Source organism: Hypanus sabinus, chromosome 10 (assembly GCF_030144855.1).
Source record: "Hypanus sabinus isolate sHypSab1 chromosome 10, sHypSab1.hap1, whole genome shotgun sequence".
NCBI lineage: Eukaryota > Metazoa > Chordata > Chondrichthyes > Myliobatiformes > Dasyatidae > Hypanus > Hypanus sabinus.
Window position 1 is genome coordinate 111,786,251 of NC_082715.1, and position 25,030 is coordinate 111,811,280.

General features: G+C 41.5%; 1 protein-coding gene across 3 annotated transcripts in view; it reads right to left on the reverse strand.

Annotated features, from left to right (window-relative positions):
- The window catches only part of LOC132400977 (cullin-9), a 314,674-nt gene continuing 289,644 nt past the window's right edge, over positions 1–25,030 (reverse strand). For all 3 annotated transcript variants that reach the window (XM_059982631.1, XM_059982629.1, XM_059982630.1), the window contains 7 exons: positions 19,363–19,456; positions 18,402–18,476; positions 17,457–17,567; positions 14,824–14,941; positions 13,472–13,605; positions 9,088–9,185; positions 1–662 (listed from right to left, as the gene is read on the reverse strand). In XM_059982631.1, the coding sequence (XP_059838614.1) occupies positions 467–662; positions 9,088–9,185; positions 13,472–13,605; positions 14,824–14,941; positions 17,457–17,567; positions 18,402–18,476; positions 19,363–19,456 (826 nt within the window). In that variant the 3' untranslated portion in view covers positions 1–466. The remainder of the gene's footprint in view (positions 663–9,087; positions 9,186–13,471; positions 13,606–14,823; positions 14,942–17,456; positions 17,568–18,401; positions 18,477–19,362; positions 19,457–25,030) is intronic.

Sequence of the window (25,030 nt, forward strand, 5' to 3'; positions counted from 1 at the left end):
TTCAATTTTACTCATAAGTATTTTATTTTCATAACTTGCATAACTGGATTTTTCCAAAGATAGAACATAATGTGCGAACATTAAGCTTTTATTATGTGCAGGCTCTAGTGCCCTTGGTTTCTTTGCTGAATGCAATATACATTTCCCAAACCAACTCGGGAACAGTTTTTTTACTAATTCTCCAGTAAGTGGGATATTACGTTAAGTACATTTAACAAATTTCAAGGGAAAGAAAGATATCAGAATTTTACCTTAGTTGCATTTAAAAAAAACTTAAATCTGAACACCAAAAGAAACAGTTTTTAAAATAAAGAAGCTAGTTAATCAGAAGTGGCCTAATGAAAAAGTAGAGGGTTCGGTCTTCAATGCACACTAGGATATTTTGATCTGACTATAATCAGTTACATTGCTTTTTTAATTGTCCATTCATTCAGAATATATATATAAATCTCATCTTTCATCACTTTTAGCCATAAACATCATCATCCTCCAAATAAAAGAAATCTCTTTCTAGATTTTCTGATTCATCATCTGAGAAGTCATCTTCATCCTCATCATACGTGTCATGCCAGTCAGGGACATATTCATCATCATCATCATCTTCATATTCTCCATCTTCATAGTCTCCATCTTCTTCTTCTGTTTGGCTGCCTGATTTCTCTCTGTGGCAAACAGGAGAGGAATTTTGGGGTATTTAGGGATTAGTCAAAAGCTGTTACAATGGGCAAATTGACCTGTACTGTACATTTACTTAGTTCTTTGTGTGTATGATAGATTAAAAAATGCAGCCTTCTCACCCCCCCCCCCCCGTTTCCTAAAGCTTTCAATTCAATTAACATACTATTTCTTTAAAAAAAAAACATTTAAAGCATGAAAACTGAAAGGTTAGTCAAAATTTGCATTCCTCAAAACTACATGACAACTGTGTTATTTTTAGTTATATAACCAAACCTGAATAACTAATTTTACAAGTCAATAGGATACAATGCAATGTCCCATGGATAAAGACAGTTAGATCCACCTACTATTTACATTTTGCTCAGTTTTTCAGGAAAACAAGTAAGCACTTAAACACCTGTCCAAAACCACTCAGTTGCAACCCTTATTGCTAAGCTTAAACAATGAATTGAACTAGATGGATAGATATCAGGCATCAGCCGAAGCAATGAATTGAGAAATGAGTTATTTCTGGCCAAGTCAATCTTCTGAAATCCTCCTACAAAACCATGTTGATTATTTCTAAACTGTTCCACAGTTAGAACAAGCATCTGCCTGACAGTAATTATCACAGAATCATACCTAGAGACAACATGCTGTACCAGTGTCCTTCATAATTATCTATAGGTAAGTTTTAACACAATGGCAGAAGTGTCTCACCAGAGGTGTTGGTATTTGAGGGAAAGGAATAACCCTGTGACTTCTGAACCTGAGCTCCACCCCACCAGAAATCTCATGAGATGAAGAGAAACATAGGCTAGCCTCCTTAGCCAATGAATCAGTTTCTCCAGGTTGAATAACAACAGACAAAGCACTGAAAATAGCAAGAATGCAGTATACTCTGGATGGAAGATTTAAATGTTTATCATCAAGAGTAGCTTGGTAGAAGTGGTACCAACAAGCCATAAAGGGCCATTGCTGCCAGATTGGGTCTGAAGCAGGTAATAAATGATACAAGTAATGAACCTACTTTGTCCTTTTTAGTCCACCTGCAGAATATATAACTGTCCATGACAATATAGTTTTGGTGGAGAGAAGGTACCACCTTCATGTTGAAGATATAGTTGTGTTCGTGGCAGTATAGTAATGGGATAGATTGGATTTAGTAGCTCAAAATTAGACATACGTGCAGTACTGTGCTCAATAGAAATATTAAGCACAATCTATTACCCTATTGTCCTGCATATTATCATTACAATCAGGCCAGGCCATCCTTAAGTAAAAATAGTAGCAAGGCATGTTGTAATCATCACTAGTCATACTCAAAATGATGTGGCAATTGGCAAAGCCGCAATGCAGAATTAGAAGTAATCCATTCAGTTTAGACAATAAGAAATTTCTTCTCGGAGCAGTTAATCTCTAGGAATTGTCTAGTCCAAAGAGCGTTGAAAGTGTCACAGAATACATTTAATACAGATACCTGACAGACATTTAAGCTACAAGTGTGTCAAGACGTTTGCAGTGAGAGCAACAATATAGTGTTGGGAGCCAGCAGTGGACTTTCTAAACAGAGAACGAGTTGAACGAGTGGGCCTAACACGCCAACACTTGTTCCTGTATCTCATGTCTCTATTATCCACCTCACAAATTCTTCAGTGTAGAATTCTGAGTCTAAACATCTTCAGCTGCTTCATCAATGACCTAACTTGCAGAATAATGTTGTAACTGGGAACATCTGTTATCATAACACACTGTAAGATTCTCTATTTGTATCTGTAACAAACAAAGCAGCCCAGGGCTGCATGCTTTAAGACTCCGTCAAAATTCAGCCATGGGCTGCTAAGTGGCAAGCAGTGCTTGTGCCTCAAAAGTGACAGACAATGACCTCGACCAAAAAGCAAGACTACAGTACTATAAAACTATTAATTCCTAATAGTTATCAACATAGGAATTAATCCAAAGTAAGCTGCTGTGTTCTTTTTATTGACTATAAATGATCAAATTCAGTGCAGACACCTAGAGTAGATAATGGACAGCCTTCATACAATCCTTTTGATAACTGCATCCTCCAAATCTTAATTTTCATTGTAACATTCAAGATGATAGTTGACACTTTCAGATTATTCGAAGTTCCGAACTTGCTGAAGTAGTGAAATCATTTCATTTTCACGGCTTGAAAGAGCCGTATGTAAAAAAAGTTCTGAATTGTCTCAATACTATTTCTCACCAACTATCAGTGACAATAATCAATGCTTTTTGAACACAACTGATGCTGTTTAAAATCTTAACACTAAGTACAGTGTAATGTCTAACGAATAGCCAAGCAAATGCATGCAACTGATGCTAGTTAGAGACTATTCAGCAAGAACCTCCCGTCCCGATTAAACAATGGGAATCCCTGCTATTTTCTGTTTTTGTCCTTTAAGAGTTGGCCCAAATAAGCAACTGCCACCATTAACCAGAACCCACTGTATCAATTTCTTGCACCTATGTTCTCACCGCAACTGCTGGACAGAGAATGGAAAAATTTTTCTGGCCCACACCTTCCACCCCAGCAGCTTCTGTATTCAACAGATCATCCATAATTTGTACCAAATTCAACAAGATTGCTACCTAGCCCCCTTCCCTTTCAAAGTATTTTGAATGGATTGTTCCCTTTCCAACTCCCATTGCTATAAAAAGCTCTTCCCATTTTAGACCACCTTCCCATGCAACCTCAATAGACACACTTGTCCTTTCACCCCTCTACACCTTCTGTGGACCAAAATAACCTTTGGGGTGCAGCAGGGATTTCTTTGCATTTCCACGGGGTCAGTATGCAGCATCTGGCACTCACAATATTATCTCTACACTGGAGAAACTGATTGGTTATGCAGTACATCTACATTCAGTCTGCAGGACTGACTGAGCTTCCAGATGCTGAATACTTTAGTTCTCGACCCTGCGTATAAGATTCGTCAGACATGATCTTCCTTTCACAAATCTATACTGACTTTGTCCGATGATTTCACCTCTTTCCAAATGTGCTGTTATCACATCTTTGATAACTGACTAGCACTTTCCCCACCACCGATGTCAAACTAACCGGTCTATAATTCCCCGGTTTCTCTCTCCTTCCTTTTTTAAAAAGTGGGGTTACATTAGCCACCCTCCAATCCTCAGGAACAAATCCAGAATCTAAGGAGTCTTGAAAAATTATCACTGATGCATCCACTATTTCTTGGGCTACTTCCTTAAGCACTCTGGGATGCAGACCATCTTGCCATGGGGAATTATCTGCCTTTAATCCCTTCAATTTACCTAACACACTTCCCTACTAACATGTATTTCCCTCAGTTCCTCCATCTCATTAGACCCTCGGTCCCCTACTATTTCCGGAAGATTATTTATGTCCTCCTTAGTGAAGACAGAACCAAAGTAGTTATTCAATTGGTCTGCCATGTCTTTGTTCCCTATGATCAATTCACCTGTTTCTGACTGTAAAGGACCTACTTTTGTCTTGACCAATCTTCTTCTTTTCACATATCTATAAAAGCCTTTACAGTCAGTTTTTATGTTCCCTGCCAGCTTTCTCTCATAATCTTTTTTCCCCTTTCCTAATTAAGCTGTTTGTCCTCCTCTGCTGGTCTCTGAATTTCTCCCAATCCTCAGGTGTGCCGCTTTTTTTTGCTAATTTATATGTTTCTTCTTTGGACTTGATACTATCCTAAATTTCCCTTGTCAGCCACGGGTGCACTACCTTCCCTGGTTTATTCTTTTGCCAAACTTGGACGAACAATTGTTGTCATTCATCCATGCGATCTTTAAATGCTTGCCATTGCATATCCACCGTCAACCCTTTAAGTATCATTTGCCAGTCTATCTTAGCTAATTCATGTCTCATACCTTCAAAGTTACCCTTCTTTAAGTTCAGAACCTTTGTTTCTGAATTAATTATGTCTCTCTCCATATTAATGAAGAATTCCACCATATTATGGTCACTCTTACCCAAGGGTCCTCGCATGACAAGATTGCTAACTAACCCTTCCTCATTGCTCAATACCCAGTCTAGAATGGCCTGCTCTCTAGTTGGTTCCTCGACATGTTGGTTCAGAGAACCATCCCGCATACATTCCAAGAAATCCTCTTCCTCAGCACCCTTACCAATTTGGTTCACCCAATGTATATGTAGATTGAAGTCACCCATTATAACTACTGTTCCTTTATTGCACACATTTCTAATTTCCTGTTTAATGCCATCCCCAACCTCACTACTACTGTTAGGTGGCCTGTACACAACTCCCACCAGTGTTTTCTGCCCCTTAGTGTAATGCAGCTCTACCCATATCGATTCCACATCCTCCAGGCTAATGCCCTTCCTTTCTATAATGTTAATCTCCTCTCTAACCAGCAATGCTACCCCACCTCCTTTTCTTTCCTGTCTATCCCTCCTGAATATTGAATATCCCTGGATGATGAGCTCCCATCCTTGGTCACCCTGGAGCCATGTCTCTGTGATCCCAACTATATCATATTCATTAATAACTATCTTCACATTCAATTCATCCACCTTGTTACGAATGCTCCTCGCATTGATACACAAAGCCTTCAGGCTTGTTTTTACAACACTCTTAGCCCTTATACAATTATGTTGAAAAGTGGCTCTTTTTGCTTTTTGCTTTTTGCTTTTTGCCCTGGATTTGCCTGCCGGCCACTTTTACTTTTCACCTTGCTACTTTTTGCTTCTACCCTCATTTTACACCCCTCTGTCTCTCTGCACTTATTCCCATCCCCCTGCCACATTAGTTTAAAGCCTCCTGAACAGCAGCAGCAAACGCTCCCCCCCAGGACATTGGTTCCAGTCCAGCCCAGCCCAGGTCCTGTTTATACCGGTCCCACCTCCCCCAAAACGGGTTCCAATGCCCCAGAAATTTGAATCCCTCCCCCTTGCACCATTTTTCAAGCCACGTATTCATCTGAAATATCCTCCTATTTCTACTCTGGCTAGCACATGGCACTGGTAGTAATCCAGAGATTACCTTTGTGGTCCTACTTTTTAGTTTATCTCCTTACTCCCTAAATTCACCTTGTAGGACCTCATCCTGTTTTTTACCTGTATCGTTGGTACCTTGAACTAAGAAATGGGAATATTAAGGCCACCATCATAATTACACATGGAAGGCTAGCCAGAAAAGAAGTGGTTTTGTGACATTGAAAGGTAGCAGCTGAAACAAACAGGATGTTGTGATAGAAAGAGAAAAAAGTAATCTTAAAATATAAAACATCATATTATGTAACAGGCCCTTAGTTTCAACTTGCCCCTGCCAACCAAGATGCCCAACTGAACCAGGCTCATTTGCCTGCTCTTCCTCCATATTCTTCTCAACCTTTTCTCTAAGTATACATGTCCAAATTAGGAGAAATTAATTTTCTCAGAAGTGAACATTTAAAACCAATCATTGAAAATTTTCCAAGGACAAAGAAATATGGGGAGAAAGCTGGAACAGGTTATTGAATTTGGATGCCCAGCCACAATTATATTGAATGGCAGAGCAAACTCAATAGCCAAACCCCTGTAGGTTCCTGCCCCCACCAACCTCACACACAGTTAAGTTCCAGATACTCATAACACTTTAGGTGCAAAAGATCCTCACTTACCGCCTAATCCAGGCAACATACAACTCCAGCAAGACAGAGTCTAACCATCTACCTTTGATATTACCGGCGATATCAACATTATCCTGGGAATACCACCAGGTAGAGTCATATAGCCTTCATCCTATCATGCCTATGCTTACCCTCTAATACTCATCCATATCAATCCCATTTATCAGCAATTGAACCATTTTATCTATCAAGAGCCTCTCCAGACACTCTGCTCAAAGGAAAACACATTTAGTCACTCCAGACTCTCATAAACTCATATCTAAAACTAATGAGATGCCAGCCTAGTGAAGATGCAATGTTGACACTAAAAAAAACATGCTAAGTTCAAAGTCACAACTAACAGACTAGACTGAAGCTGTACAGTCCTATCATGTCCAGTCATGAAACAAGTAGACAATTAAATAATGGCAGGAGGGGGACTTTAATATCCTCAACAATGACTAGAAATTGAGTGCTACTGACAAGATTACAAGGTTGAAGCAATGGAAATTAAGTCCCAAGTGGGTGATCCATCTTGACTTCCTCCCGAGACATAACATGGAAGCCAGTCTTCAGATAATTACTGAATGTTGTTTTGGGAAGGACTTCTGACACTGACTTTTCACTTAAGTTTAATCTTACTGCTTCAAAAATTCTTCAGCTGCAACAGTGGGAGTTGAACTCAAGTCTCCAGATCAATAGTCCAGCCTTTGATTATTAGCCCAGTAACTTAACCGAAGTGTGCAAATTTAAAGCACACGGTATTGGGGGTATGATATTGATGTGGATAGAGAATTGGTTGGCAGACAGGAAGCAAGGAGTGGGAGTAAACAGGACCCTTCAGAATGTCAGGCAGTGACTAGTGGGCTACCATCAGTGCTGGGACCCCAGTTGTTTACAATATATATTAATGATTTAGACGAGGGAATTAAATGCAGCATCCCCAAGTTTGCGGTTGACACGAAGCTGGGCGGCGGAGTTAGCTGTGAGGAGGATGCTAAGAGGATGCAGGATGACTTGGATAGGTTAGGTGAGTATGCAAATTCATGGCAGATGCAATTTAATGTGGATAAATGTAAGGTTATCCATTTTGGTTGCAAGAACAGGAAAACAGATTATTATCTGAACGATGGCCGATTAGGAAAACAGGAGGTGCAACGAGACCTGGGTGTCATTGTACACCAGTCATTGAAGGTGGGCATGCAGGTACAGCAGGCGGTGAGAAAGGCAAATGGTATGTTGGCATTCATAGCAAGAGGATTCGAGTACAGGAGCAGGGAGGTTCTACTGCAGTTGTACAAGGCCTTGGTGAGACCAGAGTTGGAGTACTGTGTGCACTTCTGGTCCCCTAATCTGAGGAAAGACATTCTTGCCATAGAGGGAGTACAAAGAAGGTTCACCAGATTGATTCCTGGTTCAAGTCAACAACTGTAACTCAAATAAGCATGCATTACAACAGTGTTGTGCAGAAGAACATCTATGAATGCACAACACGTTGAACCTTGAAGAGGATGGGCAACAGTAGAAGACCACAAACATACAGTATAATGAATGTATAATCCAGTCTCCGAGAATGCCTTCTAACAACTTAACCACATCAGGCTCACTGGCCTGTAATTTCCTGGTTTATTATTAGAGTGTTTCTTATACAATGGAATAACATTACATATCCTCCAATCCTCCGGCACCTCACCCATGGCTAAGGTTGTTTTAAATCCTTAATTTTAATTTAGGCCCCTTGCACCTTCTGGACTAGCCTCCCACAAGGTTCAAGGGAACACCCTGAATCTGCGTTTGATGGTCTATGGAATAATTCTTCCAAGTTAGGCACCAGACTCCATTTATTTGTGAGGATTAAACAAAGTCAAAGGAACTAGGTGTTGCTGTTGACACCTTTGAAGCCAGTGGCTAATTAAATTCCTGTCAGCCCAGTAACATATATTTTTATGTTGTCAGAGTGGATTTGTTGGAACCAGGCAGCTTCTTTGTCCATCTTGGGGTTATTTACTGAGCAATCACATTGCTGTGAGCCTATGGTTAAGTTTAGGCTGTGGCAAGGGCAGTTCTCCTTTTCAAGGGAATATTGGTGAAATAAATTATTTTTATGACAGTCTGCTCATTTCTTGGTCACCATTACTGACAGGAGCTTCAGAATTCCAATAAATTTAACTTCCCCAGCTTCTATGGAGGTTTTGAACTTGTCTCAAACCTAGACTCCATATTACTGCAACCGTAGTCCAATTACCTCAGATACTGAGATACCACCCTTTCAGGTTGGTAGAGTTTCCTTTCAACTATACCAAGGGAGGTCAGGCAGCTGGGGCTCATCAGCCTTGGACGGCAGACCGCTTAGGAGAAGGCAAACTCTGATTTTAAACCTCCGCTGCCTTGTGGCCATACCCACCCATGGGAAAGGCTTCAGGAGTAAACCCTGAGAAAGAAATCAGGAGCCAGGGTCCCCAAGGCAGTTTGATGTTGTTTACAACTTCACTCTGGCAACCTCTGTGACAACACTGGTGCCAAGCTATATCAGCGCTTGCCCTTCCCTTGGACTACATCAGTGACGTGGAGAGGGGGAACTTGCTGCATGGGCAAAACCCGGTTCTTCAAATCTTCCCGTCCAGGCCTGCACCCTGGAGAGGACACAGTCCAGAGGTGTAAACCCATGACCCCCAGGATTGACGTCTACCTACTACTACTACGATACCAGGGGCAACTTTTTGTTTGCTCTGTCTTTCCCTGTATCAGCTCAAGATCTGCATTGTCCAACTTCTATGCATTGTGCCAGGATGCCCTTGGACTTACTCTTTGATGGAATCAGATGTTGCTGTGTTAGGATGGTTTCTTGACTGAAATTCATTCTGATCAACTCCTTGCTTTGGCTGAAACCCCACTCGGAAGTCCTGAAATAGCAGATTATACTTAAGTTATTTCATTCAAATTATTTTCAAATACTTGTAGCATAAACCCTAGCAACAGCATTATAAACATTCAGACTTGAACGTATCAAATTATATGTAATGACAAGGAGTTGCAAATTTCTCCCCTGGAGCAAATAAGAGATTTCTGTAAACCTTGGGTACCTGTTTCCCAAACAAAATGCTGGAGGACAGGGTATTGTGGAAGGATCAACTGTACTCTTTTCCTAGATACTGCCTAGTCTGCTAGGTTCTTCCAGCGTTTAGTGTGTTGCGCAGATTTCCAGCATCTGCAGATTTTCTCGTTTGTACCTGTTTCCCAACATAGATCTGGCACTCCTTCACACTTCCAACATTATTAAGATATCATAAGTGGCAACACAGGTAGAAAGGGTGGATCAGAAGGCTTAAGGCACGCAGGCCTTCATCAGTCCAGGCACCGAGAACAGAAGCTATACTTCAACATAAGTTGGGAAGTTATGTTGCAGTTGTACATGATGCTGGTGAGGCCACGTTTGGAATACTGTGTTCAGATTTTGTCAGCATGCTATTTAGAACAATACCGTTAAACTGGAAAGTGTACAGACAAGATGTGAGGATGTTGCCAGGACAAGAGGGACTGAGTTAGTTTGAGCAGTCTAGTACTTAATTCTGTGAAGTATAGGAGAATGAGGGGTGGTCTTAGAGAAAGAGATGTGGTGAACACACACATTCCTTTTCTCAGGACTGAAGTAGAGGGCATAAGTTTAAAGCAAGAGGGGAGAGATTTAATGGGAACTATTTTTTTAAATTCAAGAGGGTGGTCAGTATATAGAAAATGATGAAGTGGTTGAGGCATGCAGAGTAACAAAATTTAAAAGGAACTTGGGCAATTATTATGGATAGTAAAGGTTTAGAGGTCATGGGCCAAACACAGGTATATATAACTTAGATGAGAATTTTGTTCAGAGTGGACCCTATTGGACCAAAGGGCCTGTTTCCATTCCGCAGCAAGTTTATTGGGCAAATGAGGAATTCCACCTAGTTCCTACATCAAACTTTCAATCATCCAAATTTCCCTTACAAACTACACAACAATACAAAACTATTTCAGAATATGGCATTTTCCTATTCATCTGCAGAGAAGCATACTTGACCATTTACCTCTTCCGTTCCCCATCCATAGATGTAGACTGTCCTTCCAGGTGAAGCAGCAATTCAAGATTCTTTCTATGTAATGTAGTGTTTACAATGTTTGGTCGGCATGGTAGATCCAAGCTTCCAGTTGTCTAACACGTATATTCTCCATCCCACTCTCACTCTGAGCAATGTTATAATTTAGGCCCTTTCATTTCCCAGTTGGGGATGATAGAGTTATGGAACACTACAGCACAGAAACATGCCCTTCAGCCCATTTAGACTGCTCCAAACCATTAATCTACCTAGACTTTTTGATCTGCACCCGGACCATCCCTTTCTCATCCATGTACCTATCCAAGTGTAATGCCCTGTTAAAGGTTTCATTGCTAACGTAATGGTCTTTCTGTAGAAGCAGTTATGGGTTTTGGCTAGAGATAACGGTGCTTTGGAATGTGAGCCGTCCAATCAGGGGAGCTTTTTTTTTGAGTGTGCCTGACACAGGTGTGAGCTGAGGTCTTTGCTTGTAGGGGGAGGGATGAAGAGAGAAGATGCTGGAGAGAACCAGTCATAGGATTCAATCTGGTGGGGGACCATGATTCAATGGAGCAAGCACAAGTCTAGTGAGGATCAGTAAATATGACTTTTGGTAGATTTGAGCTCCAACTTGTGCACATTTGACTGTTTAATTATAATGGGCCCTTTTGTTCTCTTCTTTACTAGTTAAATTAACATTCATAAATATAATCCCTTTAATCGTATGCAGTGGGCTGTCTGTAATTTCTTGGCAATGAATTGTAACAGTAGCAAATTACACAGCATTCACTCAAACCAGCATTTGAGGTGGGAGACCCATCCCAATCTTACGTATTTGGCAGGACCGGCGGGTGTATTCTGTAGATGTATACAGCCCAAGGAAACTGGGGTTTCATTGTGGGGGTATCATCCCGGATTGATTTTGTGATTAAGATATGTGGTTATGGACGCTGCAAGGGTTGAGTGGTAGTGTTAATCCCCAGGATTACCAGTAATGAATGTGTTTCTATTGAGTGGGATAGACTTTCATAGCCCCAATGAATTGTTGATTAAGACACTGAGTACCGTTAAATCATTAGGAACATTTGGAACAGTTACCATCATGGAGCAAAGGTTTGACAAAATGTTACTATTGGGGCTTCAGGACCATGGGCTATCCATACTTTCCAGAAAGAGGGGAGTGTAGACAAGAGTGCCAAATCGGCAGCCGAGATTCCAGTAGTTGGGGGTGAAGATTTTAAAGACAAGTTGGTCTTGTTTCTATGGAACACAGGGAAGGAGTGGCCTGATTTGGAAGGTTTAATGAGTTCTCCAGTGAGGGGTGAAAATTCTGAGTTGGTATCAGCATTTACGTCCCTGGTGAATAAATGGGGCAGAGGGGTACAAGATCTTGGCGGAGCAGACCTCTCAGATGCTGGATGAGTGGCAGTGGTCTGATGACATGAAAAGACGGTGAGAGGCCTGGCTGCTGACAGAGTGAGAAGGTCAGCTGTTTCAGTATTTCTCTCTCTAGCAGGTATGGTCTGATCTTCTTGGCATTCCCCACAGCTCTCCATTTCACAGCTTTTTACATTCCTCTGGGTTTTTTCTTGCTAACTGCATCACACGGCTTTTACGTTTATGCACTCTCTCTCTCACATTACCCTCATTAATCTATCAACTAGACAGCTTTAACACAGTTTTTACCCCAAAGCAACCCTATCCTCACCCAGTGAGATATCCTTTTTATTCTTTCCACTTGTCCCCCACCTACCTGGCAATTTACAACTAACTTGTTTTCTCTATTCCCAGGTTCTAATGAAGGATATTCAATTGTAACGTCATCTCTGTATACTTTTTCACAGGAACTTCCAATTTTTCCAGCATTTTGCGTTTTTACTATTAATCCAATGAAGAGTTCACTTTTGAATATCAGCTAGTTAAGTGTAGGGAGAGTACCTGTTAAACTTTCCTGCCTGCAAGGACAGGGGAAAACATTTCATATAACCATTTAACAATTACAGCATGGAAACAGGCCATCTGGGCCCTTCTAGTCCATGCCGAACGCTTACTCTCACCTAGTTCCACCGACCTGCACTCAGCCCATAACCCTCCATTCCTTTCCTGTCCATATACCTATCCAATTTTACTTTAAATGACAATATCGAACCTGCCTCTACCACTTCAACTGGAAGCTCGTTCCACACAGCTACCGCTCTCTGAGTAAAGTAATTCCCCCTCGTATTACCCCTAAACTTTTGCCCCTTAACTCTCAACTCATGTCCTTTTGTTTGAATCTCCCCTACTCTCAATGGAAAAAGCCTATCCACGTCAACTCTATCTATCCCCCTCATAATTTTAAAAAGCTCTTTCAAGTCCCCCCTCAACCTTCTACGCTCCAAAATAAAGACCTAACTTGTTCAACCTTTCTCTGTAACTTAGGTGCTGAAATCCAGGTAATAATCCAGTAAATCTTATCTGTACTCTCTCTATTTTGTTGATATCTTTCCTATAATTCGGTGACCAGAACTGTACACAATACTCCAAATTTGGCCTGAACAATGCCTTGTACAATTTTAACATTACATCCCAACTCCTATAATCAATGCTCTGATTTATAAAGGCCAGCGTAGCATTATCATTATCCACAATGCCACCTACCTTAGTATCATCTGCATACTTACTAATCCAATTTACCACCTCATCACCCAAATCATTAATGTATATAACAAACAACATTGGACCTAATACAGATCCCTGAGGCACCCCACTAGTCATCGGCCTCCAACCTGACAAACGGTTATCCACCACTACTCTCTGGCATCTCCCATCCAGCCACTGTTGAATCCATTTTACTATTTCAATATTAACACCTAAAGATTGAACCTCCTTAACTAACCTTTGTGCAGAACCTTGTCAAAGGCCTTACTGAAGTCCCTATAGACAACATCCACTGCTTTACCCTCATCAACTTTCCTAGTAACCTCTTCAAAAAATTCAATAAGATTTGTCAAACATTACCTTCCACGCACAAATCCATGTTGACTTTCATTTCTTTTCCGTAAGCAATCTTTTGAGGTTAAATTTCACATCTGAACATCCCTGTATGTGTATTGCTGCTTTACTACAGTTTTAATTACCTGTGTTGAGTGCTGGAGGATAGCAAGCAGTCTCTCTTGTATCCTGCGGATCAGTTCAAGCCCCGTGTTCAAGTGCTCTGGTTTAAGAAGACGAATGCAAGAAGCCAGGTCTGTGCACTGCAAAAGGGTCTCCTCTAAGAAAGACAAAGTGATGCTTCAAAAAGATACCAGACTCTTCACAATTTCAGTCAATATTTCACAGGATAAAATGCTGCAGAGAGCTTCACAGGGGCATTAGCAAATAAAATTGAATACAAGGATGAATTGGGCCAGATGACTAAAACATTTTTCAAGGTTTGTGAAGCAGTTGGCCGAGAGTTTTAGCCTTGTCAACTCAATCACAAAGTAAGATGAAAACCAGGGTAAGACAAGAGTGCGAAATGAAGGGATTTAATTTTAGCATGAGACATAACCAGGTAATGCCTCTAAAACAGTCCTTGAGCTAAGTGCTTGCTTGTCTAATTCACACAGCAGAGAGCTTTTCCTCAAAGACAACTGATCTAAATGGGTTTCCACAGCAATCCAATTTTCCTGTTGCGCTCTTTAGTCCAAAATTCATTTACTTAATCCAGTTGCAGTTTGAACATGCATTTCAATCAACAGCTTAGATTTCATTCACTAACAACCACAACGGTAAAAACAGAGGACTGTATAGTCACTGAGTTATAAAGCACAGAAATAGGCCGCGTGACCCATCTTGTCTATCCTGACAAAGTTGGTTACCTACTATCCTCTCCAGTCCCGTTCTACTCTTTCCTTTCTCAACCTAAACCTTTATCCTCACAGTATGGACTCCTACCTTGGGAAAAAGACTGACAACTCATCTTATCTATGGCCTCCTGATTTTATGATTTTACAGAATCCCATGTACTGTACCTCACTTCAGGTTACTCTGAGGCTGGAAGAGTTTACAAGGATAGAGAAGGGTAAAGCCATAGAGCTAATTGCTGAGAGTTCCTAGAATCAGAATCAGGTTTATTAAAATCAGCATGTGTGGTGAAATTTGCTAACTTAGCAGCAGCAGAACACTGCAATACATAATATAGAAGAAAAAATATGTAAAATTAAAATAATAATAAATCAGTAAGTTCTACCCATTATAATTATGACTGTACTGGAACCTCAATTATTTATCACATGGGGGCATTTTGGTTTGGAGGCATGAACCTTGTATTTGGTCTGACGTAATTATTAAGCTTTTGAATTCCCTATTTTGATTCTCTAATTAAGTTCCCAACAAATGTACCACTCTTCATTTTAACATGAGATATTTTCAGTGACTGTAAATTGTTTTCCTTTCTTTGTAAAGTTAAACAAAACTAACAAATTTCAAGCGCCAAATTTCAACTCACCAAGCAGGATCTGCAGGGCATTTGTATGTAGCTCCAAGTTCTCTGTCTGCTGCTCCATTACATCCATCTTCTCTGTGTCCTGATTATAGTAACTATACACACAAGAATAGGCCAATACCTAATAAAATCAGACAATCAACACTGAGCTAACAGCACCACAAAAAGATAATGATCGTCTTAAAACAATAAGTTGCCTTCACTGAAACCAGCTTCATACAAGCTCTCCTAACAAAGCCCTTCCAATCTGGAAATGTAATGGTGAGGAAGCAAAGTTAAGAATGCACAGTGACCTGGAGCGTAGTCTAACACATCTGGCCCTGGGCAAGGCATGAGATGAAGAATACTACATTTGGGTCCAACTGCCCAGACAACACTGTCAGGACAAAAGCAGGGTCTGGGACCAGTACAAGATAGAAGAGATTCTCCAGATGCTGGAAATTTACAGCAACACACACAATGTGCTGGAGGAACTCAGCAGATCAGGCAGCATCGAAAGACAGCGACTAACGGTCAACATTTCCAGCCAACCCTTACTCTCCATAGATGCTGCATGGCCTGCTAAGTTCCTCCAGCATTTTGTGTGTTACCAGCTGCTTTGTTTGGAATTAATACTGGTTATATTACATGGAACAGTAAAGGTGTAAGCAAAAAGTTAAATGTGATTCTTCCTTGGTTTATGCTAAAATAAAATGGAAGTCTGTAAAACAAAATGGTGTTATCTTGGAGTGTGATTGCTTTGAAAAGATACAAGAGAACCAACCCACAGCAATGCTTTGGGAAAGTTAAAGGAGTACAAGTCTACAACCATAACTGTGGAAAATTGTGAAAAATATGTTTTTCTTGGGAAGGCAATGTAATTGCGCAGGTACCAAGTGCGTGGAAAAGTGCCAGTGTTAGATATTTTGAAGGTTATAAAAGGGGAATATTCTTGGTACAAGGGAGAAGAGAGCTTTGTCTTAGGTTGAATAACAGCTGATGCTGAGATAAGTTAACAGGAATCAGAATCAGGTTTATCATCATTTGCATGTGACGTGAAATTTGATAACAGCAGCAATATGTAACAGAAAAAAACAGAATAAGAATAATAAATAACATCAATTTATAGTACACGTGTATTGAATAGATTAAAAAATTGTTCAAAAAACAAAAATACTATATATTAAAAAAGCAAAATAGTGTCCAAGGGTTCAACATCCATTTAGGAATCAGATGGCAAAGGGGAAGAAGCTGTTCCTGAATCACTGAGTGTGGGTCTTTAGGCTTCTGTACCATCTTCCTGATGGCAACAGTGAGAAAAGGATGTGCTGTGGGTGCTGGAGGTCCTTAATAATGGACACTGTCTTTCTGAGACACCACTCCCTACAGATGTCTTGGGTACTTTGTAGACGAGTACCCAAGATGAAGCTGACTAGTGTTAGCGGTCACCCTAGTTTGGGAAAGGGATCCAGAAGAGACCCTATAAACTGTGCTGCTAATAAGAGAGAGAGAGGGAGGCGTCCAGAGCAGTGAGAGAGAGAGAGAGAGAGAGAGAGAGAAACTGCTCGAAAGAATGATGTTATGGTTCCTCTGCTGACTGTTTACCTTCCTCCGAGGTCACTTGCCTGCTTGTAGAGAGTCTGCAGAAAGTGGTGGGCGGAGCAGGTGGGGGGTGTTATGATCATGTGGCCATTTGCAAGATTTATTTTTTGTGTAGTGGGGGAGGTCGATAATCACATAGCCATTTGTTTGATTTGCTTTTTTAATGCAGGGGTTGATAATTATGTTGCCATTTGGGAGATTTGGGATTTTTTGTGGGGAGGGGGTTGGGGGTTTTCCTTTGAATGGCTTCTCTGGTTTTCTTCGATTCATAGCTATCTGGAGAAGACAAACCTCAAGAGTTGCAAACTGCATACCTTCTTTGATAATAAATGTACCTTGGCATCTTTTTCTACCTGTGCAACAAGGAAAGAATCTTAACAGAAACTCACCTACCCTCCACCTCCTCATTGAATCCTCTTGAGCCTAAGCCTCAGCTCCTCCACTCTGACCCTGTCCACTCACACAATGCCTCTCTGCTTAAACCTAACTTCTTTTTATTGGCCCGTGAGAAATGCAGAAGCATTGACACTTGCTCTTTTTTATTGCTTCTCACACTCACACAGATCTCACTCTTGCTTCAAAGCGAAACTCACATGCAACAGAACTTGCTCTTTTCACTGCCTCCTGCTCCCACTCAATCCTCCAAAGTTAAACTCACAAGCAAGGAGACTTCGCTTTTCACTGCCTCCCATTCTCACACACGATCCTTCAATGTCTGAAACTAGTTTTGGATGGGTATTTCAGAAACAAACATGCACTGGTATCATAATGTCTAGAACCAGTCCCAGCAGTTTCTCAGACCAGTTCTCACTGAAATGTGATTCAAGCACCCATTCTATAAGTGAGATATAGTGCACATGATGCATCTGGATGGGGGTACAGCCAGGGACCCGACCGTGGATTACGGCACAGTGCCTAGGACCTGTCTGGGATTTGGGGCACAGTGTCTGGGCTCATATTAGGTCAGGATACCCTGTCAGGCAATCCATGGTCTTTTAACTCTCATCACTATGTTTGAAATGAAAACAACAGTCAAGTGTGACCTCTGCTCTCACCTTCCTTGCCTGAGCAAGCATCTTACACGCATCAATAACGAATGTCAATGACTTCATTTGTAAAGCTTCATTAACTGCAGAAACCTTTGCTTCCAAATTCATAGCAAAGTCCTGGAATGAAAAACAAATACTCTTTTGAAATTATTGTTCATCTAGAAAATTTCCAGTTAAATAATGTGACTTTCTTAATGTGGACAGACAAACTGAGTATGAAATTGTCTCAAATAGGCAGGTAATCAATGACCAGCCAAGCCTTTCCAGACAGTGACTTGGAAACTGCTTGGGTTTCCAGATGGTGGAAAGGGAAGAGGCGAAAGGATAGATGGTGCATATTTGTGTGTAGGCCTCCGTTAGTCTCATGAGACCATGGATTTGCGCCTTGGAAAGTTTGCTGGGCGCAAGCCTGGGCAAGGTTGTATGGAAAACTGGCAGTTGCCCAAGCTGCAAATCTCCCTTCTCCACGCCACTGATGTTGTCCAAGGGAAGGGCATTAGGACCCATATGGCTTAGCACCGGTGTTGTCGCAGAGCAATGTGTGGTTAAGTGCCTTGCTCAAGGATACACATGCAGCCTCAGCCAATGCTTGAACTAGCTTCAGATCACTAGACGAACGCCTTAACCACTTGGCCACACACCAACTGCATATCTGATAGCTACATCAGAAGGTGAGAGGGGAAGTGGTTGGTGGAAATGGAAGAATGAACCCAGGAATTCACAGAGGAATTGGTCTCTTTGGGAGAGATGAGGATGCACCTGATAGTGAGGGAAATTTCACTGCATTTTCTTTAAGTTTGATGCCAAAAATCATGTACAGGCATTTTAGATGAGTTTGGCACTGCTGCTAATCTCCAAAAGCATTTTCTGCAGAACCAGCTTCCCCAAAGATATAGTTAATCACGTCAGAAGTTCTATCTTAGGACTGGAACACAAGCAGAACATACTCACCCGTGCCTGGTGGTGAAAAGTGCACCTCTCATTATAATCATGAAACCGTTTCTCTTGCCGTGCTGCTTTACTGACCTGTGGAATTACAAATATTTCACATCAAGCTTTAGGAATAGACCTACAGTAGATAACTCTGCCAGTTCCAATTTAACACGTTACTGAAAATTCCTTTCCTACTTACAATTAATAGGTTTCAACCTGCGCATGCTTCAACTGATGTACCTCATCTTCCCTTTCATTTTTGCCATCTTTGGGTAATGCCCAGGACCATGGTAGTATTTCTCAATGAAAACAAGATTGTAACAGATAGACTGTATATTATCCAGCTGGCTCTCGCTGCAGCAGCAGAGACTTAGATCTGCATGGTACATTGACTTCCAGAAACACAATGTAAGCAAAAATTTGCCAACTTGAAATAGTTTGTTTTAAAAACCTGACTGTACAGTGAATAGCAGACCGTCCTACTTAAACAGGCTATCCAATTATCTCCCACTAACTCTCCTTGATGGCTTATTTGTAAGGTTCTGTATTCAGTAGCATAGGTTAAACATGATTAATTTTAGCAGCAGTTGCACCTCTGCAGTGATCTCAGTTACTCTGGGTTTTGGGCTTAGCAAGGAATGACTGATCGACCATTAGTCCACACCTAATTATCGGCACAGGTATCCTCTGTTGTTGAACACTCAAAAAGACCAAGTACCGGATACCTGAAGGGTGGAAGCAGCTGTACTAAGATAAGAAACAACAGGGGAGAAAATTAGGAAATAAAAATAACTTGAAATTATGATATGTTTATCAAGATGGCAGCTATTTTGGTAGTACTCAACCATAAGGCCTGCAACATTCAGAAAGCCTATATGCACCAACCACCATCCCCCAACCCTATACATTCATTCACAGCCAAGGAAAATGAATGTGTTACTGTGATTTTAAACATTATGGTGAAGAAGTCTGATCTCACCATAGCTGAACAGTTATAGTAATCTTTGTGAGTTGGTTTCCATGGCTTTAGGCATCGCCAGCAAAATCCATGATTGCACTTGGCACATGTCATGCTGTAAGAGAAACAGATAATCAAGTCCAAAAGAACTCACCTTAATAATTTAACAACCCCCATTATATCACAGTTCTTACTGACCTCTTTAGAACTGTACAGAATTCCCTATTATATCCAATTATTTTAATTCAGACTCATTCACTTTCAAGTAACCAAAAGTGGCAATCCACTCTTCACAGCCTGTGGTTCAAGCAATGATTTTTTTAATTGCCCACCCCCTTGGTGGGATACATCAGTTTCACAGATTCATTACAGCACAAAGCTATTCATCCCAGTAAATCCCTGCCTGTTCTCTATACAGCTGGTTCCATTTCCTAATGACCATCCCTTAGGGATCTTTCCCTGGATTCAATCAAATATCAAGGATTGCAACTCATCTGAAAAGACCACTGTTGCTGCTTCAAAAGTGAACACAAGATCAGGGCCATTAGAAAAGCCCACTGGGCAAGAGACAAAAACAGAGAAAGGAACTTGTCTCTGCCTATCTTTTGGACTGCAAGCACTCTGATCTTGAGAAAACACCTTGTTTAATACCATACCATTTTAAGTTAAGATATAACAATATACAGTATTTGCTGATATAATCCAAATATGTCTGAATGCTAAAGTGGCAATGGAGATGTGTGTCCCTTACATCAGTAAAGCTGCTGGTGCTACCCGGGGCTGGCTGCCAAGTGTCTGAGATTAACTGCATTTGGCCATGGTAGCACAGTGCAGTGCATTAATGTGATAGAAAACACTTTCAAGCATGGCATTGAAGAGAGGTCAAAAAAATACTGAAGTAATAAATGCTGGAATTATAAACCACAACAAAAGTGGTTTAACGATAGGGACATCCTACCACAAACATATTCTGATAGGTTTAACAAAACATCACTCTGCTTTGTTTACAGATTATCTACTAGTCACTTCACACTTCTACTACTTGAAATAATACAAGGAAAAATCAGAAAGAATTTTTTTAGAAGTTCAAATATGTGAAGCTTCCTCTCCTTTACAGGAGTGGGAGTGAAAAGGATTTAAAAGAGCAAGTCTCATTGCTGTTGAGTTTCACTTTACAGCTGTGTAACAACAGAAAGGAGTTAAAGAGCAAGTCTCACTAATTAGCAAGATGGCTAATTGGGCAGCTGCCAATAAAAAAAATGCAAACACAAGTGGAGCAGCCATTGTGAAGTGATCATTGTGTGAGGAAGGTTCACTGTTCAGAGTGGGACCAAGAGGCTTTGGCTAGAAGAGGCAGGAAGAGTAGGTGCTTCTTATCCCTGCAACAGACAGTGAGGACTGCTGAAGACATCATCGATGTCTCTCTCCCCTCCACCACACCCCATTTAGGACAGACATCAGAAACACTGCATACGGCACTTGCCTCCAGCATTGTCAAAGACCCCTCCCATTCTTCCTGCAACTTCTTTGACTTCCTGCCATCAGGCAGAAGGTATGCAGCAAAAGAACCAGAACTGTCAGGCCAGCTAACAGCTCAATCTCCTGAGTTATTAGATTTCTTCACACCCTTCTGCCACCCAGTACACATGTACACCCTTGTCTGAATGCCCTGCACATTGCTTCAGAAGAACAATGTTTCATTTAGCTGTATACACGTGTATGGTTGAATGAGTAGAGGTTAAGCTAAGGCTCTGTAAGGTCTCTTTCCTTCTTATTGCACAGCTAGAGTTGTGGGAATGATGTTCCTCTTGCATGATGTGGGAAGTCAGGCAGTCACCAATGTCCACACACTATATCTGTCAGAAATGCTTCTGGCTGTAGTTCCTTGCAAACCACAATAGGAACTGAAGCTGAATAAAATCTGGATCATTCGGAGACTGAGAGATCGTTAGACAGGAGATTCAGGGAGGCAGTCACACTTAAACTGCAAGAGGCAGGTAGCTGGATGGCTATCAGGAGAGCCAAAGACAATAAGTAGTCAGTGCAGGGTATCCCTACACCTGTTCCTCTCAATAACAAGTATACAACTTTGGATGCATTTGGGGGGACACAAACGACCAGGGAAAGTTGCAATATCCAGGTCTTTGGCACTGTCTGAAAGGGGAAGGGGAGAGCAGTAGTGCCAGGGGCTTTATTGGTTAAGAAAACAAATAGCAGATTCTATGGTTGAGAATGATACTCTTGATTGGTATGTGGTCTTCCAGGTGCCAGGGTTAGAGACATCTTGGATCAAGTCCCCAGTGTTCTTAAGGAAAAGAGTAAGCAGTCAGAGGCTGTGGTACATATCGCTGTTAACAACATAGCATGGAAAAGGGATGACGTTCTGAAAAGTGAATCCAGGGAGTTAGGAAAGATGTTAAAAAGCAGGATCTCAAGGGCAGTAATCTCCAGATTGCTGCCTGTGCCACATACCAGTGGCAGAGAATGCATGGCTGAAGAGATGGTACATGGTGCAGGTTTCAGATTTGTGAATCATTGAGATATCTTCTGGGGAAGGTAATGTCACATAAAAAAGGGACAGGTTACACCCGAACTCGAGAGGGACGAATATCATTGTGGGTACATTTGCTAGAGCTGTCAGGGAGGATTTAAATAAGGTTCACAGGGGGATGGGAATCAGAGTATTAGGTGAAATGATGAAGCAGTTGGTCCTAAGGTAAATACAATTATGCAGGATACAGCAAGGCAAGGGTTAAGATAAATGCCCAGGCAAGGTTAGCTTACAGAGAGTGCACAGTCAACCCAAGCAAGAAAGGCCTTTGAAGAGCATAGCTTCCCTTGCCACAGCAGGGGGCTGGAGCTATTTGCCTTACAAAGACATGACAAGAATGCAAACGAAGGATTCTAGGATGACACTTCATTGGTCAGTTACTTTACTAAATCTGATTGGCCTTTAATGGGGGTTCTATTAGCTATTAATATCTGTATTATCATAGCATGAATGGTAATTAGTAATGCAAATAAGGAATTTGAGCATACACAAAGTTATCAACTGGTCAATATCTCTATCCACTAACTAACTTCTGTATAAAAATGACATTTTTATTCAAACTTCAGACCAGTGTGGTGACAGGCGCCATGCTGTTCTCCTAGTAAATAAAGTAATCAGTGTGCGTTTTCAGAGTCCAGAGATGAAACAAGCAGAGAAACAATATACAGTGAGGAAGGATGGGCAGAGGATTGGCACAAATGCAGTCAGTTAGATGGGTTTAATGCAAGAAATATAAAAAAACAAGGATGATGAACTGAGAAACATGGAACAAAATGTAGATGTACATGTACGTGGAATAACAAAGTTGTAGCCCATGACAGTGACTTGGTTATCACATGTTCTGGGGTTTAGATATTTCAAAAGGGATAAAGAGGGAAGTAAAGGAAATCGGGGTGGCATTACTAATCAGGGATAGTGTCACAGCTGCTGAAAAGGAGGATGTCATGAAGGGATTGTCTACTGACTCAGTATGGGAGAAATGGGAAGTGAACAATCAGTCTGTTGTGAGTATTCTACAAGCCCCCAATAGCTACAGGGACATTGAGGAGCAGATTGTTGGCAAATTTTCTTAAAAGTGAAAAAAGAACGTGTCATGGGTGACATCAACTTCCTTAATATTGTTGGGCACCACCTTAGTGCAAAAGATTCAGATAAAGCAGAATTTGTAAGGCGAATCCAGGAAAGATTCCTGATACAGTATATGGACAGGTCAACTGGAGGACAGCCATTCTGACTCTAGTACTAGGCTATGAACCTGGTCAGTATGAGAGCATCTCAGAGATACAGACCACAAATCACTGATCTTTAGCATAGCATTGGACAAGGGTAGGAGCGGGTGGTATGAGAAAGTATTTACTTGGGGGAGAGCTAATAACATACAAAAAATGCTGGAGGAACTCAGTAGACCAGGCAGCATCTACAGAAAAGAATGAACAGTTAACACATCAGGCTAAAACCCTTCACCCGGACTCATCCAATTTTTTTTTTTGTACAGGTTACCCTGGATTTCCAGCATCTGCAGAATCTCTTATGTTGCTAATTACAGTGGTATTAGGCAGGACCTTTTGAGCATCAACAGAGATCAGATGTTCTCAGGAAAATGCAAAGCAGAATGGAGAGGTTACATAGGGTTCTGGTTAGGACTATCTAGCTGAGACAGGGGAATTATGGTAGGGTAGATGAAGCATGGTTGACTAGAGAAGAGGAACATTTAGTCAAGAGAAGGAGGAAAGCACACTTAAGGTTTAGGAAGCAAATATCAGAAAGGGCTCTCCAGAGTTACAAGGAAGCCAGGAAGGATCTTAAGCAGGGACTTAAGTGAGCCAAAAGCGACATGAGACAGTCTTGATGAATAGGATTAAGGAAAATACCAAGGTGTTTTTCATGTGGTGACTAGAGTGAGGATAGCACCACTCAGGGATAAAGGGGGATTTATGTAACAGACTGAAAATGCTGGAGCAACTCAACAGGCCAAACAGCATCTATGGAAAAGAGCACAGTCGACGTTTTGAGCCGAGACCCTTCAGCAGGACTGGGGAAAAAAAGATGAGGAGTAGAGTTAAAAGTTAGGGAGAGGGGAGGGAAAGGAGAAAAGTAAAGAGCAGGGAAGTTGATTGGTGAAAGGAAAAGGAGGATCACCACCAGAGGGAGGCAATGGGCGGGCAAGGAGTTAAGAAGGTGAGAGAGTAGGGTATTACTGGAAATTGGAGAAACCGATGTTCATACCATCAGGTTGGAGACTATCCAGATGGAATACAAGTTGTTGTACCTCCAACCTGATTGTGGCCTCATCACAACAGTGGAGTGGGCTGTGGATTGACATATTGGAATGGGAATGGGATGTGGAATTGAAATGGGTGGCCACTGGAAGATCCCACTTTTTCTGGCAGACAGAGCATAGGTGCTCGGCGAAACGGACTCCCAGTCTAGGTCAGGTCTCACCAATGTACAGAAGGCCACAATGGGAGCACCAGATACAGCATATGATCCCAACAGACTCACAAGTGAAGTGTTACCTCACCTGGAATGACTGCTTGGGGCCCTGAATGGTAGTGAGGGAGGTGGTGTGGGTTAAGTGTTGTGCTTGTTCTGTTTGCAAGAATAAGTGCTAGGAGAGAGATCAGTGGAGAGAGATGAATGGACAAGAGAGTTATGTAGAGAGTGAACCCTGCGGAAAGCAAAAAGTGGTGGCAAGGGAAAGATGTGCTTGGTGGTGGGATCCTGTTGGAGATGGTAGAAGTAGCAGAGAATGATGTGCTGGACACGCAGGCTAGTGGGATGGTAGGTAAGGACCAGAGGAAATTCATGTTTTATTCCACCCCCCCCCCCATCCCGCCAATTCAGCCTCTTATCATCTACATCTGTGACATTTCACATGCTTTGGATCTTTTTAATTTCAAGGTCCCTAGCCCCCATCATAGTTTAACTATGGATAGCCAGTCCCTATACACCTCCATCCCCCACCAGAAAGGCCTCAAATCTCTCTGCTTCTTTCTGGATATCAGACCCAACCAGTTCCCCACCACCACCACTCTCTTCCTTCTAGTGGAACTTGTCCTCACTCTTAATTAACTTATCCTTTGGCTTCCCCCCCCCCCCTTCGTTCAAAGAAAAGTTATAGCCATGGGCACTCGCGTA